The 21,475-nt window shown below is 42.9% G+C and overlaps 1 protein-coding gene across 7 annotated transcripts in view; it reads left to right on the forward strand.

The window, feature by feature from the left end:
• Window positions 1-20,732, forward strand: part of LOC144076016 (zinc finger protein ZXDC) — a 70,966-nt gene extending 50,234 nt beyond the window's left edge. For 2 of the 7 annotated variants that reach the window (XM_077603544.1, XM_077603540.1), the window contains exons 7-10: window positions 1,857-1,935; window positions 2,038-2,189; window positions 19,876-19,974; window positions 20,077-20,732. In XM_077603544.1, coding sequence (XP_077459670.1) covers window positions 1,857-1,935; window positions 2,038-2,189; window positions 19,876-19,974; window positions 20,077-20,163 — 417 coding nt within the window. In that variant the 3' untranslated portion in view covers window positions 20,164-20,732. Of the gene's footprint in view, window positions 1-1,856; window positions 1,974-2,037; window positions 2,190-14,183; window positions 14,547-19,875; window positions 19,975-20,076 lie in introns of those variants that run through there. The other 5 variants (XR_013300700.1, XR_013300701.1, XR_013300699.1 and 2 more) reach the window with 5 other exon arrangements.
• The last annotated feature ends 743 nt before the right edge of the window (window positions 20,733-21,475 follow it).

Here is a 21,475-nt window from a genome sequence, read left to right on the forward strand (position 1 = left end):
CGTCCAGAACTAGCAGAAAGAAACTAAACTATGAGAACAAAGACTGCCTTTTACAGGCAACAGGTGGAATCGAGTCGTAAAGCTCATAAAAACGTTAAAGTATTAAGTATAAAGTAAAGTACTAGGAAATATTAAAATTTAATTTAAAAAAGATAGAAAATCTTTAAAAACACAAACGAGTGAGAGCGGATGGAGCTACTGCCATCAGCTGCCGATTGAGCGGCGCCATCATGTTCTACTGTATTTATTCGAGTATAACGCACAACATTTTCTACAAAAAAAAACAAGCAAAGTTCGGGCGCACGTTATACACAAATCCCGGTGAAACACTGCCCTCTGACGATGAAAAAGTCCCCTCCACAGCCGTTATGTATAATGGGAGACATCAGACCTATCTTTTTCCGCCAGATGGTGATAATCTACCTTATTTTAAAATAGCCAGACCTCTCCAAATAGACTTCGGCAAGTTTATAGGGTAATAGTATGGGTTAAAAAAAAAGTTGCTCCAGGGAAACGAGTCCGCCGAGGGAGCACTATCCTCAATCAAGAAGAATGGAATCAATTGTTTGGTAAATCTGCTGATGATGAATCAGATTTTGAACAATTTTAAATATTAAGATGAATTAGACTAAGGTTTTAAAATTGTAAATTCCATTTGAGAATTGTGTTCATATTGGTAGTTGTTTGTTTTACCAGGCTTCCATACCATATGTTGTGAATAAATGTTTTGTCATGGTGACATGTGTTCAGCATTTGCCAGTTACCAGTACCGGTGCAATCCTTGGTGTGAGCTGAAAAAAACTGGGAAAAAAATTATACCAATTTTTAGTCATAAATTATGGGTGCACATTATACATGCGTGAGCGTTACACTCGAATAAATACGGTACATCTTTGGAGCTGGTCTCTGGGTTGTGTTTAACTGTTCTCACCATCCTTCACCTCTGCTTATCTGAGATCTTTCTTGGCCTGCCTCTCTGGGCCATAACTAGAATTGCCTGTGGTCTTCCATTTCCTCACTGTTTCTCACTGTGGAAAATTGTGGAAAACAGTGGAAACTGACAGCTGAAATCTCTATTTTTTGTATCCTTGCCTTAAACCATGATGCTGAACAATCTTTGTTTTCAGGTCATTTGATAGTTGTTTTGAGGCTTCTCCCATGTTGCCACTCTTCACAACTTGTAACTAGCCACCTTAAATACCTTTTCTCATTATTGGCTTCACCCGTGTATGTTGCTCAAGGGTCAAGGAGCTCACCAAACAATGTTTTTGTTCCAATAATTAGTGCTAAAGGTATTCAAATCAATAAAATAACAAGCTTGCCCAAATCTATGCACCTGCCTGCTTTGTTTAAATAAATATTGCACACTTTCTGTAAATCCTATAAATGTCACTTCCATTATAAAATATTACTGTATTTGTCTGCTATATGATATACATTATCCGCAAAAAAACGAGGGATTCGTGTAAATGTATATTTATATGTGCACATATATACGGCCCACCCAGACCGAAGTCTCAATGCTCCCCACGTCAAGGTTTAAGGTCACCATGTCATTGGCATTGGAGGAGGGGCCAGTCTCATAAAACAAAACTGTTTTTGCTTCCTCCAGGAGACGCTAGGCTTAAAACATTTCAACTTAGCCGTGTTGGGGGCAGGGCACTTGTCAAACCTCTGAAATATCATCCCAATCGAACTTTGGCCCTGAGAGTTATTAACGATTTAGAAGTGATTTTGGCACATTACCAAAACCTTTTGTACTTTTAACATAGAAAACTACAGTTTGTTGTGAGTCATTAAAATAGATTTGTTTTGCTATTGATAACTGCAGTCACCACATTATTGTCTTTTGCCAGAATGGTGGTTCTGCAAGGACAGACTACAGAGCCATTCAACTAGCCAAACGGAACAAGCACATCTGTCCTTCAGTCTCTGGTAGCACAAGCATGGAAAAGCCTCTGCCGATTTTCTAAGTATTTCATTGGGTACCCTTTTAAAATAACCTTAACCAATTACACACAAATTATTGTACTCTAGAGGCATCTGGCTCGAGTCAGAGAAAATCAAGAGGCGCCAAATCCACTCCATCTACTGCTCGCCATTGTGAAGAATCAACCCCTACTTCTGACGGCGTACAACTGCGTGACTCTGTATCCGGGACTCAATTTGTCCAAATTCATCTAGCACAGGTAAAGTTTTAGAGCATTAGAGTAAAGGAGGTTGTAGGTGTTTGACATTTCTGACGTAGGCTTTAGGATTACAGTAATCCATCGAAAATCACGTACAATGGCCTCGACTCGAAAAACCGCGAAGTAGGATCACCCCTATTTTACTACATACATACTACATGTTTTCGCGCCTGTACGTACACAAGTACAGTAGTAAAATGATCAAGTGTATTTATTAAATATTACAGTTATAGGCATATGAAATGACTGTAATGTATGAATACAGTCGTACAGTCGTACCTCTACTTACGAAATTAATTGGTTCCAAGACTTTTTTCGCGACTTGAAAATTTCGTAAGTAGAGGTGTACTTTATATGTAAATTCTCTAATTCGTTCCACGGTCCTCACACAACTACCAACTAAACCCTTTAAAATTGGTCAGTGTCACAATTTTGCATGAAAGATGTGAGGAAACACAATAAGAGAAAATTATAAGGAAAGGATTTATTAATGTCTTAAAATAAATAAAGCATATGAAAATGTGACCTGAAATATCTCCCTCTGCGGATGTAATATCTGTGTTTGTCCGCCAGATGGCGGCAAGAGCCCGTTCTACCAAGCCCGAAAACTTTGTAGTACATTTTAAACTCTTACGTGTGCCCGATGTGTGTGAAAATATGTGCCACGTTGCATTTGTACATTTTTTAATCACTTAAGGGGAATTCAAAGTAAAATAACGGATAAGGAAATGCATTTACTTTTTGGGGGATTTCGTAACTTGGATTTTTTTTGTATCTCGAGTCACTCATTTGCATATAAAAAAGTTTGCAACCTGAAACTTTCGTACCTAGAGGCATTCGTAAGTAGAGGTATGACTGTATAATCTATAAATTTAAAAACATGTTAATACCGTATTTACTTGCATATAAGCCGCTTTTGTCGGACAAAAAATGATGACGGAATCGAGGGTATGGCTTATATGCGTATAAAAACACGACGTGCACGGAACTGCAAGTTGATGAATCCATTTCACGATAACGTCATGACGCAATGGCGCAGTGACGTCATGACGTAAGACAATGCAGCCGATAGTCATTTATTTCAAGATAGAGAAAAGATCAACCGATTTAACGCTAGACAAAATTTATTTTGACTTCTATAAATGAAATTCAAAAAGAAAAACGTACCTATCTTGCATAAAACGTGAAAGGACGCGCGGGAACAATACTTGGATTTTCACGCCGGCCGGCCGAACGGACGCTCCGAGTACCATTTAAGGGACGTTGAGGTTTGGGGGTGATGTTACCTCAAAAATCTTCCCACCCTTTGTATATACATAAAAAATATATATATACATTTAAAAAATCATGCAAGATTCCGTTTGCAATAATTCACACACGTTAGCAGTGGGATGATCCATTTTGGTTTTTATTTGTGCTATTTTTGCTGATGCAGATTTTAAATATTTTGCTGGTTGCTACTCTACTGACTACACTACTTTAACATGGGCATATATTCAATTCAATTTATTGGCGAAAAGAAATGGAGGAACATGCAAGACACTGTACAATAACAACACACCTCTGTGGAAATAATTTGATTTTTTAATTAAATAGACCCCTTGGCTGGCAAGGATTTTCAAGGGAGAATTGCACAGAATCAAAAAAGTTATTGCATAACCACATACTACTCTTGATAAATAAATACACATCCACAGTCTTTTTTTCTTGTTTTTTTAAATAATTTTCCTGTCTTCGCAGAATGTTAATTACAAATCTAACTTTTGGCAGGTTCGCACGCTTTCATTGTTTTTTTCAAACCCGTAAGTAAGTGATCACTCCTGACCTCGTATACATTTCAAGATGAGCAGATAATGCTTTTATGTTATAGTTATTTGAAATCACCGTGCGCCACTCTAAATCCTGAGCGACTAACTACCATCAAAAACCATCAACCACATGACTAGAAGCACCCAAAAATGATCAACTACGGTCGAATTGTGGAACTAAGGCGCTGCCGTCTAAACCTAGTTAAACGTTCTCTGACTGGCCAGACTTAGCCTTGCTTTTGAAATACCGTATTTTCACACCTATAAAACGGACCGTCTGTTAGTTGGAGGTATATTTTCTGTTTTTTGTAAATACATAGGGCGCTTCCTCAGAAAAGGCGCTAGCATGACACTAGGCTAGCGTTTGTTATGTTATCCGCTAGCGTATGTTTTGCTACCCGTTAGCGTGTTTTTTTTTAAGACAGCACGAGCAAAACTAAGTTTGGTAGTGCTTTATTGAGGTAAAAGGTACACGAGTTGTGGATGTATATGATATAAAGGGTTCGGCATTCAACATGTCATGCTTCACTGTCAGTCAGAGTTGTGTATTCCGGGAACTTTATTCCAGCTTTGGCGAAAGCTCGAACAACAGTGCTGGCCGACACTTGAGGCCAGTCATCCACAATCCATTGTAACTCGTGTGACGCTGCCTGCCCAAACTACTATGTTGGCCATCCGGCATTCATCACTCCTGAGCCGTTAGCACAGTTGTTAAATTGTGTTTGATCCATGGCTTTAGTCCATTTTCCAAGCGTTCACACCCGCACTCTGTTGGCATTCATGTCAGGCATTTCCTCTGTATAGCTCTAATGTGCTGTTTCTTTGAGTATTGAGTGTTTTTGAGGGTTAAAAGCGCGGCAAGCACACGGAAGTCAAATGCCTTGCCACTCCCCTGGGATGTTTCGAATGGATTTACCGTAATGCTTGAAATGCGCCGGCAGGCTATTTTTAGGGTGAACGTCCTCTGGGTTGATCGCAATAAGTAGCGTGCCGGCAAGAAATAAAAGCAGTCACTAAAGCGGTCAGGGTCATACAAAAATGTAATTTAGTGCACAATTTTTTTTTTTACTTTTAAGTGCACCCTATAGGTGTGAAAATACGGTAAAACTAAATTCCACTTTGATTTTTATTTCTTGTTCGAAAGTGACAACAATTGGAGTAATATGAACCATCGAAAGAATTGAGATATTTTGACATTAGAAGCAATATGGCTGCCACAACATCTTAAACTTTTTTTGGATGAAATTGTAATTTCTGTAATTACATAGCAACAGGTTCTCATCAAGATAGACTTATTTCTTTTTTCAAATTGAATAATTTGATATTTTGCATTTGCAAAGACAAGCATATTAACTTCCTTATGATATTGACCCTAATAATGTGCTTTTAATAATAATAATCGGACATAGGCCCTGTCGTCATTATCAACAACAAAAAAGCCTACTTGTCATCACACCCAGAAACTGCATGTGACGAAATTGGTGGTGCTTCTCCATAAGCTGCGTTTACTCGGCAAAAGTGATTTTTGGATTCATAAAGTATCTCAGAAATACCACGTGTGATGATTTTTGTCAAGATGTTCTCTTCAAAGTAACACATTTGTACTTAAAACCATGAATATGGTGGTGAAAATTGTGAATCAGGGGGCAGCTTATACGCGGGAAATTGTAAAATTCAACAATTTTAAAGCAATTTTAAGGGTGCCGCTTATATGCGTGGGCAGCTTATATGCGAGTAAATACGGTGTACACTTTTTGATAATTGTACTTGTGTACTTGTATTTCTGTATAGGCGCGAAAACATATATTGTGGTAGTTATTATGGGGATGATCCTACTTCGCGATTTTTCGTTTATCGCGGCCATGTCTGGTTCCAGAACTTTTTTCGTAACTTGAAAATTTTGTTAGTAGAGGTGTACTTTACATGTAAATTATCTAATTCATTCCACGGTCCTTACACAACTACCAACTAAACCCTATAAAATTGGTCAAAGTGTACCAATTTTATATGAAAGATGTGAGGAAACATAAAAATGAGAAAAAATTATAAGGAAATTATTTATTAATGTCTTAAAATAAATAAAGCTTATGAAAATGAGCCTTGCGCCGCTGAAATAGTTCCCTCCGCGGCCGTTATAATGGGAGATTGGATATCCGCGTTTGTCCGCCAGATGGCGGCAAGAGCCCGTTCTACCATGGCCAAAAGCCGTCCACTTTGTAGTACTACATTTTAGACTTTTACGTGTGTGTCTGTGTGTGAAATTATGTGCCGCTGTTACGACTCCCCCTGGTGGTAAGTTGTAACAGGGAACTGTGTGCCTAACACACCTCTGCCACAGGTGTGGAGCCACAGTTCCAGGCAACTGCAGAACAAAACCAAATATAAAAACAATATAACCCACAACATATTGTATACCCAGGCTGACAGTCGTAACAACCGCATTGCATTTGAACGGTTTTTAATCGCTTAATAAGGGGAATTGCAATCATTAATAAGGAGAGCATTTAGCTGAGGTGGACAGGTATGTAAGAGAGAATCTTGAAACATGGATAGTGGTTGTTGTGAGACAGACAATTGAATTGAATGCTTTTATTGTCATTATATGAGATAGAATGAGAGCCCAGTAGAGGGTAGCGATGTTCTAAAGCAGTGGTTCTTAACCTTGTTGGAGCTACCGACCACCACCCGTTTCACATGCGCATTCACCGAACCCCACCAGTATGCGCATTCACCGAACGCTACTTGAGTGTAAAATAAAATGTTTTTTTTTTCAAATTCAAGATATATAAATTCCTTGCAGCACTGATTGGCCAAGCAATGTCACGTGATCATCTGCAGCCAGTGATGGTCAAGCGGCGCATGTTATTGTGAATAGACATGATGAGTCTGTGTCTTCACCTCCATGTTAGAGGCTCCACCGAACACCTGAGACGACTCACCGAACCCAGGTTAAGATCCCCTGTTTCCCGTGGCACCGCTTTTCAGCATAAGTCCCCGCTCCACAACGAGGAGGCGGCAGTGGCTCCAGTAATGCTTCATCCGCAGGACGCTTGAGAGGCATTTTAAACGACCAGTCAAAATCCAAACAAATCTGGAAAAGGTTCGGCATATTTTCTATCCAAGTAGTAATGTCCACGATGGGAAATCCACTTACAACAAAACAGGAGAAGGTCCAAATCGACCTTTTATAATATTCGTTGCATCATTCTTCTGCGGTGAAATTCTTCTTTGGCGCATCATTCTTCTGCGGTGAAATTCTTCTTCGGCGCATCATTCTTCTGCGGTGAAATTCTTCTTCGGCGCATCATTCTTCTGCGGTGAAATTCTTCTTCGGCGCATCATTCTTCTGTGGTGAAATTCTTCTTCGGCGCATCATTCTTCTGCGGTGAAATTCTTCTTCGGCGCATCATTCTTCTGCGGTGAAATTCTTCTTCGGCGCATCATTCTTCTGCGGTGAAATTCTTCTTCGGCGCATCATTCTTCTGGGGTGAAATTCTTCTTCGCCGTGGAGTGCCACCCAATTCACCGGCGAAGAAGAAGCGGGTCCCTGACTTTCGCCATTTTCATCTCCTGTCTTTCAGATGCAATTTCAGCGTGAATTTTGACATTTTAGGAACTTTTTTTTATACATCTCATTTTCTGAACAGTTTTATCCTCACTAGGGTCGCGGGGGTACTGGAGCCTATCCCAGCTGACTTCGGGCCAGAAGGCCTCCTTGAATTGGTAGCCTGCCAATGCCAGGGCACAAAGAGACAAACAACAATTCACGCACATACTCATACCTAGGGGCAATTTAGAATGTCCAATCAGCCTACCGTGCATGACTTTGGAATTTGGGAGAAAAACGCAGTACCAGGAGAAAACCCACGCAGGCCCGGAGAGAACATGCAAACTCCACACAGGTGGCTCAACCTGGATTTGAACCCAGGTCCCCCACTGTGAGGCCAGCGTGCTAAACACTCACCGCCGGGCCGCCCCTTTTTTATATACTCATATAAAATTCACGATTTACTGAAGCCGTGAAGTGAAGATCCACTGTAATCATGAAATAGAACTAAATTTATTGGATATTTTGAACTTTTTTACCTCTTCCGTCAGCCTCCTCGACGGACGTCGTCGCCTCTCGCGGTTCCCCGATGCTCTCACGGTCCTCTCACTAAATGGCTCGTCCCCCAGGAGGGCTCTTCCAGGAGGGCTCCGAGGACTCTTTTATCTACCTATTTTTCCTGACTGCCAGTGTCCATCGCCAAATGTGCGCCAGTATACACGTAATAAATGTGACTGTGACTATTAGTGTCTTTTACTGAGTACAGAGCTGCCAACCTCCGCCGACCCCATTTCAGGAGTACCCTTGTCCCATTTCTGGAGTTTATTCAGAGTGAAGGTGATTCGCGCAAAATCGATATGCGATGAAGTCGCACAAGATGAATCATTCATCAGAACTTGTAACTCGGATGATTCGCAATGCACTCTTGTCACCAAATTCTTCCGGTTTACAGTGCAGTTAAATCAAGATGGCGGAAGCCGTAGCGATGGTGTGAATTTCGAGGCATTTAAATTGGAAATTTGGTACTTTTCTGAAAAGGTTGTTTCAAAAAAAATCTAGTGATATTTTTTGGGAATTTCCAGAGTTTAGGGAGGTTGTCCGAAGTCCCGGAGTTTGCGTTGCATTTCCGGATAAACCTAAAATCCGGAGTAGTTGGCAGCTCTGTGAGTATATTGGGTAGAATGTGAATACTGCACTGTTATGGATAGTTTAAACCGTAAGATAATGCACAAAACTCTGATCATTGCTAAATACTGTCATTGTTGAAAGTGTGCAGACGCTCCCCTACTTACGAACATTCAACTTACGAACAACGGTACATACGAACATGTCTGCAAATTGCGTTTAAGTCCAAAAATGTTCGCAAGTCCAATTTTGTATTTCGCGCCTTTTTCGGAGTAGTACTTCTTTCCGCCGCTAATACCGACGCCTGGCGCTGTGAGAGCTCAGCTCACCCAGCATCTACCTTCTTCGTTGCAATCTGGAAGTGTGTGAATGTATCTCCAGTGTGCAAAGAACCTTTTTCATTTGTATCATTAAATATCTCATGCATCCAATATTGAATATGGTTGGTAAAAAGCTAAAGGCTTCTATTGAGGGAGTTGCAAGGAAGAGGCAAGCCATTTCATTTGAAACGAGTGGCAATAATAACGAAGCTTGATGCGCGTGAGAGTGGTGAGCGTTTCACGGGCATTGAATCGTTCGACCGTCAGTACCATTTATAAACAGAAAGATCGAGCAGCAGGACCCAAATATTGAACGTTGCACAAAGTTTGCAAATCAATTGAATGATGCCATACAGTGCTACCGCATCATTTATGATGAAAAAAAGAAGAAAACTGTGCAATCGTCATTAGGTCGCTTCTTTTGGCCAGTTTCTAATACATAAATCTCTCTCTCTCTCTCTACAGTACTGTACATATTCTCTCCATTTTATTATTTTTTTTTTTTTCAGTACAAACCAATGCGTGTTACTTATACAAGCCTTAAACATACAAATGCACTTATATAAACCTTCAATATACTTAGATCGGCCTTAAACATAAATTATAATACAAAATATAGCACTGAATCAACTTACAAACAAATTCAACTTATGAACAATCGCTCGGAACCAATTGCGTTCCTAAGTAGGGGAGCGTCTGTAAATGTTAGTCAGACTATGATAAATGTCTAGATGTATAGCTTTTATTGAGCGGTCAGTTTCTACAGGTGTCTTGGAATATCTGCTAGCTAATCCCACTCAGCAACCTCATCTCATGTCATCTTTATCTGCTTTATCAGAAGTCAGGTCGCGGGGGCAGCGGCTTGAGCGCCCAGACTTCCCACTCCCCAGCCACTTCATTCAGCTCTTCCGGGAGTATCCCAAGGCATTCCTGGGCCAGTCGGGAGACACAGTCTCCCCATCGTGTCCGAGGTTGGCCCCGTGGCCTCCTCCTGGTGGGACGTGGCCGGAACACCTCCCGAGGGAGGCGTCCAGGGGGCATTCTGGTCAGATGCCCGAGGAAACTCATCTGGCTCCTCTCGATCTGGTGGAGCAGCGGCTCTACTCCGAGCCCCTCCCGGATGACCGAGCTTCTCACCTTATCTCTAAGGGAGAATCTGGACAGCCTCCGGAGGAAACTCATTTCAGCCGCTTGTATCCGTTATCTCGTTTTTTCGGTCACGACTCACAGTTCGTGACCATAGATGAGGGTAGCAACGTAGATGAATCGGTAAATAGAGTGCCTCGCCTTTTGGGTCTGCTCCTTCTTCACCACGACAGACCGGTGCAGAGTCCGCATCACTGCAGACGCTGCACCGATCCGCCTGTCGATCTCCCGTTCCATTCTTCCCTCACTCGTGAACAAGACCCTCAAGGTACTTAAACTCCTCCACCTGGGGAAGGACCTGATCCCTGACCCGGAGAAGGCATGCCATCTTTTTCTGACTGAGGACCATGGTCTCAGATTTGGAGGTGCTGATTCTCTCCCCAAACGCTTCAATCCCCACTGGAAACAGATCCGACTTACTGCCGGCTACGCGGACCAGAGTCTGACACCGGTCATAAAGGGACCGAATCCCGCGTAACAGGAGATCCGGAACCCCACACTCCCGGAGTACCTCCTACAAGACTGCCCGGGGGACAGTGTCGACGTCCACAAAGCACATGTAGACTGAATGAGCGAACTCCCATGCCTTTAGAGACTCCGGGCGGATCTCATTGCCACCGAGGAGCTTTTTAACCACCTCGGCGACTTCAACCCCAGAGATAAGAGTCCCCCCCAGAGTCCCCTGGCTCTGCTTCCTCATGGGAAGGCATGTCGTTGGAATTGATGTGGTCTTCAAAGTATTCGGCCCACCGATTCACAACATCCCGAGTCGAGGTCAGCAGCGCCGCATCCCCATCATGCACTGTTGATGGTGCACTGCTTCCCCCTTCTGAGACGCCGGGTGTGGGACCAAAATTTCCTTGAAGCCACCCGGAGGTTGCCGCCTCAGCAATTGATCCGTCCCCACCATCGGAGCCAACTCACCACCAGGTGGTGATCGATTGACTGCTCCACCCCTACTCTTTACCCATGCATCCAAGGCATGCGGCTGCAGGTCCGATTACACGACCACAAAGTTGATCATCGAACTGCGGCCTAGGGTGTCCTGGTGCCAAGTGCACATATGGACAACCTTATGCTTGAACATGGTGTTCATTATTGTCAATCCACAACGAGCGCAGAAATCCAACAATAGAACACGACTCTGGTTCCGATCAGGGGGGCTGTCCTCACAATAGGATAACGCACGACCACTTGCCAACGAGAAATAGTCTTTAAAGAACGATCGCGGGAGCTTCTTTCCTTAGAAAGAATAACAGGAAATACAATAGTTGAGCTTATCCACGTATTGATTGTGGGTAATGAAGTTTTATTCTGAGAAAGGTTGCCATTGCCAATGGGTGTTGTGTGCACGAGTGTACTTCATTACCCAGAAAGCCCTCTTTTTGCATGCGCGTTGCGCGTTTCCTGGTCTTAGGAGAAACTCGTCTGAATTAATCGTTCCGTGCTCGTAAATATTGTTATACACGAAATATATGCAAAAAAGACCTGGCTTGGTCGCATCACGAAATTTTGATCGCATGACGGGCGAATTATTCGATCGAAATTTCCGCCGTAAGACGAGAATTTTGTATGACGAGCGGTCGTATGACGAGGTACCACCGTAGTTCGGGCAGGCAGCGTCGCACGAGTTAAGTGACGATTTGTAATGAATTGTCGATGCCGATATAAAAGCGAGGAGAATCAAAGGCTTGGGAGTGAGTGATGCATGTCGCGATTTACAATGAATTGTGGGTGACTGGGCTCAAGTGTCAGCCAGCACTGTTTTTCGAGCTTTCGCCAAAACTGGAATCAAGTTCCCGGAATACACAACTCTGACAGTGGAGCCTAGCATGTTAAACTCCCAACTCTTTATATCACAGTGTACCTTTTAACGCAATAAAGCATTATCAAACTTAGTTTTGCTCGTGTTGTCGCTAGCGGCTAGCCTAACATACGCTAGCAGCTGTCATAACATACGCTAGCGGCTAGCATAACATACGCTAGCCTAGTGTCATGCCAACGCCTTTTCAAACGAAGCGTATTATGTATTGACAAAAAACAAAATATACCCGTAAATGAGACTGCGCCCTATCACGGTGCGTTTTATAAGTGTGAAAATACGGTAATTTATATTCTCCAACCACTCAGAGCCCCAGTATAAGGATGAAAGAGCCGCATGCGGCTCCGGAAACGTAGGTTGCCGACCCCTGCAATAGCCCAAAAGGGTTGTAGATAGAGTTGACAACTGCCAAGATTCCCCTTCTTGTCATTGGCTTGTCTGGAAGCTTGATGCTATAAGTGAAAGTATCTGTTTCTGTATCCCACTGTATGCTGAGTGCTCTCTCGACAGGTAGAGGTTCAGAGCTGAGATCCAGATTCTTTGTTTCATTAGCTCTCTTTTCTTACAGGATAGATATGAGCACTTTTCTGCTGTGGCTCGCCCACTTTGTCATCAAAGTAAATCCTCCACTGGCACACAAGCTGCAAAGATCATTGGCCAAGGTCACTGCATCATCCTCTTTAGTAACGCTCTTCAAGCAGTCGTCTACGTAAAAATTGCAATGGACTGTTTGGACAGCTTCTGGGGACGCAGTGTCTTTGTGATCCTTGGCGGTCCTTCTCAGTGCATAGGTTGCAATGCTGGGTGATGATGTGGCGCCAAAGAGGTGTGCCATCATTCTGAACTCTTTCATGTGCTCGTTCAACTTGCCGTCGGGCCACCAATTTAAACGCTGAACGTCTGCGTCGTGTTCTGGCACCTTCACCTGATAAAACATCGACTCGATGTTGGCCAATAATGCCATCTGTTCCTCCTGGAATCTCAAGAGGACACTAATGAGTGTGTTGGCCTTGTTGGGTCCTTGTAGTAATCTACTGTTCAGAGACTGGTCCTGAAAAGAGGCAGCAGAGTCGAAGACTACTCCTATTTTTCTCTTCTTGGTGTGATACACCCCGTTGGTGTGGTATGTAGGACAGCCTGGCATCGGCTCAGTTTATCTGGTCGTCTGGAACTGGGAGAACGTAGCCTTTTTCGATGACATTGTCCATAAAGCGCTTGTAATCTTCCTAGAAGCCAGGATCCTTCTTGAGCTTTCTCTGCAAGATAGCCAGGCGCTGCTCTGCCATGCAACAGTTCTTTGGCATTGGCAGCTTGTCGTCCTTGAGTGGCAATCTGATGCTGTAGTGGCCGTTTTCAAAGGTTGTCTTCACCAACTGCATGAGTTGCTTGTCTTCTTGAGACATCGTCATCGTAGTTATGCTCTGGAAAATCTGTGTTGTACTGCTGTACCAGTAGCCTTTCAATCTCTGTCACTGTAATTCTGTTGATTGACCAGTGAGATGGTTTCTCCTTTTCACTTACATCATTCCTTATTGGTCCATTTACGACCCAGCCAATGGCAGTCTTCACTGCATAGGGTTTCCTTTGCGACTGTTTATGACATGCCACGGGTCCATTGCACTCGAACAATAGGTATGCCGTCAAGAAGAGGCTCCAATAAGTATGCCGACGTCTGCTTCTATTTCTGGCAGGCGCCCTTCACTGAGGTGGGGCCACTTCTGGATTTCTTATTGCTTGGGAATATTTTCGGTGTGCAAAGGAATGTTAAAGTGAGTGTACACCTTGGGGAGCTCAATGAACTTGGTGTCTTCCAGCCCACACACCTCCAAGGCCAAAATCACGGAACTGTTCATGGCTTTCTGTCCTTCAGGCTGATCTTGATTCATTGTTTTCGGAAGAATTTGTGTAGGTTTCCCCTTAACGTTCAGCCTTTTCCACAGATCTTCTGTGATGAATGTGGCTGTGCTCCCCGGGTCCATGAAGGTGTATGTTTCTACATGTTTGTCGCTCATCCTTGACTTTATTTTCACCGGTACTATTGACAGCACATACTCATTTTCTCCTGCCCCAGTAAGACAAGTAGCTTCTTGCATGACAGTAACTTGAGGGTTTGTTTCCTCTTGAGCATCTTTGTCCTTCTGTGAGTCAGAATCTTCTCCTTTATTTTTGTGTAAGATGTCTGAGTGTTTTAGTTCACAGTTCTTGCACACTGTTCTTTTCCTACAGAACTTGCTGAGAGGACCTGAAGCCAAACACCCAAAGCATAAGCCCCTGGTCTTCAAAAACTCCACCCGTTCCTTGTGTGGCTGAATCTTGATTTCGTTGCAGGTCGCCAGGGGGTGAGCTTGTTGACAGTACATACATAGCTTTTCAAAGGCGCTTCCATTCTTAGGTTTGTTGACTTTTCTTTTGCCCCTTTGCTCTTTTGATTTTCAACTGAGACGTTCAATGCAAAGCTCCCTCGTTTCTCTTTCTTAGCTGGGATCTTTCCTTATCACTCTTTCCAGTAGAGGTTGGGTGACTGTCTGAGATGTCACCGAAGAATGGATCCATGGCAATTTTGGCTTGATGCTCTGTGTAGCTCACCAGGTCAGTAAATCTCGCTCTTCGGTCTCGCCTCTCTTTGATATTGTAGGCTTCAGGACGCCAACGCTGTTTTAGTTTGTAGGGTAACTTGGATACCACTGTTCGTAGATTGGTAGGGTTATCCATCTCCTCCAGTGATTCTATGTCCTCCATAGTGTTGCAGCATCCGATAAGGAACATTGTGTAGGCATTTAGCGCTGTTCCGTCTTCAGATTTGACCTGCAGCCACTGAAGTGCCTTGTTGATAAATGTACTGGCGATCCGTAGTTCATTTCCGTAATGCCTGTGCAGAGTCATTGAGCTTCTTTGTAGCTTCTGACAGGTTGCATGTGAACACAGCTCTGAACTAGCTCTTGGGGTTAGTAAATTGTTCCAAGAAGTACAATTTATCCTGACTGCTGTCAGTCTTCTGTTCTATGGAATGTTCGAACGCTCAGATGAAGAACTTGTATTGCAGTGCATCACACCAGAACACTGGAATTTCTTTGGTTGGTAGCTGTGATTGATTTAGCTCAGGGGTCTCAAACTCAATTTACCTGGGGGCCGCTAGAGGCAGAGTCTGGGTGAGACTGGGCCGCATCAGGATTTCCACAAGAAAAGCGCTGATAAAACATTCCAACGTTATCAAATATCTTTATATTTTAACAAAAAATAATGAAATAAACCTCAGTGAAGTAGAGCACATCCCCATATTCTGACTCCATTTCCTCTAAAAAAAAGCACGGAACCTTCTGTGCTTTAAGCCCCTGGATCTGATTTGGTTGATGCATTTCACAACGACAGACATCACATTGTCAAACTTCAGGCATCTGCTGCAAAGGGCCTGCTGATGGATAATGTAGTGCAGAGCTATGGCCTCCTCCACAACCTCCTCTTCCAGTTTTTTTTGAACAAGTGCTACCAGTCCATTCTTCCTCCCTGTCATTGATGGGGCTCCATCGGTTGCTATTCCAACAAAGCTCTTCCATGGCAAACCGGCATTCTCAATGGCATCATACAGCTGGTGAAATATTTCCTTAGCGGTGGTCGCCATGCATTGGAATTACTGTGAGCAACTCCTCCATCACTTCAAAATTGTCATCAACACCACGGACATATATTGCGAGCTGGGCAGTGTCTGTGATGTCTGGTCTCATCAAGAGCCACTGAATATACACAGAAACATTGTGCTTTCTCACACAGTTGATCATAAATATCACTTGATAGGTCAGAAATGTGCTCTGCCACGGTGTTGGCAGAAAGGCTGATGTGGTTGAACTGACTTCTTTTCTGGACAGACAAAATGTGCACCCTGTAATATGCACTTTTTGATAAATTCACCTTCTGTGAATGGCTTTCCTGCTTTAGCAATCAACTCACAAACGGCGTAGCTAGCTTCAACTGCTGCATTACTGTCTTTGGTAGCCTTCTTGAAGAAATCCTGTTGCCTCAGAAGACGTGTTTTAAGACTGGCAACCTGGTTGGCTCTCATCTCCCTGGTATTTTTCGTACTCCTCAGCATGTCTTGTAGTATAATGACGTTTCAAGTTGTATTCCTTGTGCACCGCAACTTTTTCAGTGCAAATGAGACACGTCGGGGTGCCCCTGTGCTCAACAAAGAAATATTGCACTCCAACTTTTCTTGAAACTGTCTGTGCTCATCACCGACCTTTCTCTTCACGGCAGGCTTTGAAAGAGACATCTCTGGGGCTCTGTAATATGTGTTTCCACTTGGAATGAGTCTCGGGTTGAACTTTCAGTCGCGTGGGTCTGTGGCGCATGTGCACTTTCGCTCTCCAATTGTATTGGATTACGGCAGTTTTCCGAATTTCTCAAGTGTCATGTTAACGCACTTACTGTTAAGTTTCAGTTTCACTCGCGGAGATGGCTACAGACACAGACACAGGCTGGATCACGGATCATAGCGCCTCATTAAGTTCTATGCTGAGAGCAGCGGAGGACTGTGCGCGCCGAGCGGAGTGATCAGCTTCACGGCTTCTCCTCCGCCCAGCTGATTGGAGGAATGAATGAATGAGTGAGTGAGCGAGGCAGTGGACAGCCCGGCCGATGTCCCGCCCTCCAGAGCCGTATACCTCACCGTGATTGGTTCATTCAGCTCCGAACACAAGTGTCATTCATATCAATCTTGCGGGCCGCACGAACATTAATCTTTCATATTAAGACGAGGGCCGCAAATTATCGTCCCGGGGGCCGCAGTTGGCCCGCGGGCCGCGAGTTTGAGACCCCTGATTTAGCTGCTTCCCGAGCAGCTCCGTGATCACGTTCTACCTATGCATTACCTTCAGAATGTCACCATTTCTGCTGAAATTGGACTGATAGCTGGTGTCTTGTAAAACCGTTGGTGGCGCTTGTATGTGTGGCATAAGTGGCAGCATATGAGTGATTGCAACGTCTGATTGAGGAGGTGATGCTATGGTGACGTCCTGTCTCCGACTTCTTCTATGTCTTGACCCTCGCCTGTGGCTACTCACACCATCTTCTGATCTTCCGTATTCGTTTGGCATTCTAAGTTTAGCGTTACTTTCAGCCAGCGCAGTTTCCATCTCAAGTTCTTCCTTTTTAACTTTTATTCTGGCTATTTCTATGCTCCGTCGTTGCTTTGCTTTAATTTCTTCCATTTCGCGCTGTTCCTTTAAGGCAACTTCTTCTAACTCAAGCAGCTGTAGCTCCGCTTCTTATTCTATCTACTGCTTTTTCTTTAGCGCTGCGGCACGTTCTAGTAATGCTGCATGTTCTGCTTCTTGGCTATCACGGGTCACTGACACTCTCGATCCTACAGTAGAACGGCTTACGTTAGACCCATGCACGCGGTCTGGTCCAGTTTTGCGGACGCCGCTCTGTAAGATGCTATCATCTGGCTGGACTCCATCCTGCAATATATTTTCAATTTTAGGCTGCCTTTGTGGTGGAGCAGCCTCATTCTGTTTGTTAACATGATCTTGCTCCTTACGAAACAATGACGTGTGTGTCTGCAACCCCATTTTTTCGCCCTTTCATAGTCTATTATGAGCACCATCTTGGATTTAAGGCTCATTTCTTCTCTGTTAAGACATTTTTATTCATCTAATGTACCAACAAAGTCGCTTTCCATTCCATCTTGAACACGTTCTGCACTTTTTTCATCTTTCATCAATGCATCTATTATGTTCATTCTGGTAGATAGATCCATTAATATTTTTCACTTTGTAATTTATCCTTCTTCCTTTTTCTGTTACCTTACGTGACCTCCCCTTATCCTGCTCTCTTAGATTTTGTGTCCTAACTTCAATATGTTGATTCACAGGATTGTCCACGTCTAAAAGCTCATTTTCCTCATTCATCTTATCAATTGCAGAATCACTCATTTTAATGTCATACTTTCATTTTCATTGGGCTATTTTGTGTTACATCCAACCACAGGCAAATTCAGACACCATCAATGATGGCTTAAGATTTTTATTGATAACTACATTCAAATATCTGCTTTTATGGCGTTTGCATCCCAGGTTGATGTTTACACTACATGTGGATGAAAACATCCAGATTTTGCTATTTCCCACTAATTTCATTTCCTGTTAACGTTAAGACGCCAACAGAAAATCCATGTTTGAAAATAAACTAATATACAATGTTTATTATGGTTGTTCATTCATTAATGAGCTGTATGAAGTTATTTGAATCAATTCTCAAATGGCAGAGCTAATAAAGTAAGTGAAAGCACAGTCATTGTTGTTTGTTTCTTGGCCCTCATTAGCTTTGGAATAGGTGATTGTAATGAGCGAAGCCAAAAAGGCCATAGGCGGATGAGTTTATACAGTTGAGGACATAACAATTCTTACAATAGGTGTAATTAATTATGGGGGGCTATTTGTATAGCGCGTCCTGATGGTGGCCGAGTGGTTAGTGCGTCAGCCTCACTTCGTGCCCATAGCTGGCTGCGATAGACTCAAGTGTTTTTAGACCCTATAATTGGATTAGTGAGAGAGTGTACTAGCCAGCACTAGCAAAATACATCGGTACTGAGCTGCACAAGAAAATATATAGTTGTGTTATTGTTTTAGGTTTTGGGGGTTTTGTCAACCCAAAGACTGAAAGAGAAGAAATGGATTTGATTGCAGATTTACTATCAAAGCCATTTTCAAGACAGAATTTTCAAGAGAAGCTAATGAAAGCTCAGAAGCATGCAAGCCTGGATTTGTATATTGATACAGTTGCATGAGTATCTATGACATAAAATAAGGAAAATAATAACAATATTGTCAATGAAATAACATGCCAAAAGTTAGTTAAAAATGCACGCTCCCATAATAAAATATATCCAGTAGTAGACTCAGTCACACCACCTCAACCTCCAATACATCCCACATCAACCTCTGGACAAAGCTTCACCCCACTCACCGTGGAGGTAGTGGACGTGAGACATGCAGTCAACCCCACGAAGGCCACAGGACCAGATAGAATACCAGGCAAAGTACTTAAGGCATGTGCTGACCAACTAGCACCAGTCTTCACAGACATTTTCAACCTATCACTAGACCAAGCCACCGTCCGTCCCAGCCTGCCTAAAATCGGCCTCCATCATCCCAGTACCCAAGTCACCCGCCAACAATCTGGGCAACTACTGCCCAGTAGCTCTCACACCAATCATCACAAAGTTCTTTGAAAAGCTGGTATTGAAACACGTCAAAGCCTTTCTTCCCCTCATCCACGACCCGCATCAGTTTGCATATTGGCCGAATAGATCCACTGAAGATGCAATAAACACCCCCCTCCATGCTACACTGAGCCACTTTGAGAAAAGAGGAAGCTATGTCAGAATGCTCTTCATCGACTACAGCTCAGCCTTTAACACCATATTACCGGACATTCTTATCCCCCAGTTGGCCGACCTGGGGCTCCCATCTTTCACCTCCTCCTGGATTAAGGACTTTCTGGTCAACTGACCCCAGCACGTAAAACTGCGTCGCCAACTCTCATCCGCCTGCACGCTCACCACTGGCTTGCCCGAAGGCTGTGTGCTCAGTCCACTATTTTCTCACTTTGCACACGACTGTAGACCCACACACCCTAAGTACATCATTGTGAAATTTGCAGACGATACAAATTCAAGGCATGAACAAATTTTTAGCATTATCTCATTGTTTAAGCTATACAAAAAGAGAGAGAATCCATCTCATGATAGGTTGTGTGAAAGCACATCTCTATACAAACATGCATCTTAACTGTTCTGTCTCCCCATGGTCCTGCAATGCTGAATCCGATTGTGTTAGCTACTGTTCTGTCTCTAACCCTGTGCATGCATGTGCAAATATAGTTTGAAAGATTTTGATGTGCTTGATATTATTTATCTCAGGATGACGCAACCACTGGTGGTCTAGCCTTTCAACTCGGCTCCCAGCCCTCCGCCTCGCACTCTCAGCTTACGGTTGACCTTCCTGTCAATATTTTACAGGTATGTTGACATGCATATGATACAGAGAAAGGACAGAGAGTACATTTTTTTCCAGGGTAATCTTTGACACAAAATGGTAAAAAAAATTACTTGTTCTCACAGGAAACCATTGTAATCACAGAAGAAAACGGTGACTCTGATAACTCCCAATTCACGGGAAGCACAATCAACCTTCAAGACCTAGAGTGACACATTTTCCTTCCTTTGCCACTGGACGCTGTTAACATGAGCAAAATGGAGCCAAGTTTGATTCACATTTTCTATGCAATTGATCTGAGTTTTGTGGAGAGTGGGATGATCGTTATACCAATCATCAATTTTCTATCTTTATGGTATGATCAAACTTAATCAATTGCATAAATCCAGGCTGTAAAAAGGAGCTTTCATATTTTCATTTTCATTGGCCTATTTTGTGTTGCATCCAACCACAGGCAAATTCAGACACCATCAATGATGGCTTAAGATGTTTATTGATTACTACATTCAAATATCTGCTTTTATGGCGTTTGCAAGTCCCAGGTTGATGTTTACACTTGTTTTGCTCTTTAACTGACACTACATGTGGATGAAAACATCCAGATTTTGCCATTTCCCACTAATTTCATTTCCTGTTAACTTTAAAACGCCAACAGAAAATTCATGTTTTAAAATAAACTAATATACAATGTTTATTATGGTTGTACATTCATTAATGAGCTGTGTGAAGTTATGTGAATCAATTCTCAAATGGCAGAGCTAATAAAGTAAGTGAAAGCACAGTCATTGTTGTTTGTTTCTTGGCCCTCATTAGCTTTGGAATAGGTGGTAGTAATGAGTGAACCCAAAAGGGCCATAGGCTGATGAGTTTATACAGTTGAGGACAACAATTCTTACAATAGGAGGTGTAATTAATTATGGGGGACTATTTGTATAGCGTGTCCTGATGGTGGGCGAGTGGTTAGTGTGTCAGCCTCACTTTGTGCCCATGTTGGCTGGGATAGGCTCAGGTGTTTTTAGACCCTATGCTTGGATAGTGAGAGTTTACTAGCCAGCCAGCGCTAGCAAACTGCATCGGGAGCGAGTTGCACAAGAAAATATATAGTTGTGTTATTGTTTTAGTTTTTTGGGATTTTGTCAACCCTCAAAGACTGAAAGAGGAGAAGAAATGGATTTGATTGCAAATTTACTATCAAAGCCATTTTCAAGACAGACTTTTCAAGAGAAGCTAATGAAAGCTCCGAAGCGTGCAAACCTGGATTTGTATATTGATACAGTTGCATGCGTATCTATCACATAAAATAAGGAAAATAATAACAATATTGTCAATGAAATAACATGGCAAAAGTTAGTTAAAAATGCACACTCCCATAATAAAATATATTCAGTAGTAGACTCAGTCACACCACCTCAACCTCCAATACATCCCACATCAACCTCTGGACAAAGCTTCACCCCACTCACCGTGGAAGTAGTGGACGTGAGACATGCAGTCAATGAAACAACGGTGGTGGGGATAATCACA

Source organism: Stigmatopora argus, chromosome 6 (assembly GCF_051989625.1).
Source record: "Stigmatopora argus isolate UIUO_Sarg chromosome 6, RoL_Sarg_1.0, whole genome shotgun sequence".
In the NCBI taxonomy this organism is placed as follows: domain Eukaryota; kingdom Metazoa; phylum Chordata; class Actinopteri; order Syngnathiformes; family Syngnathidae; genus Stigmatopora; species Stigmatopora argus.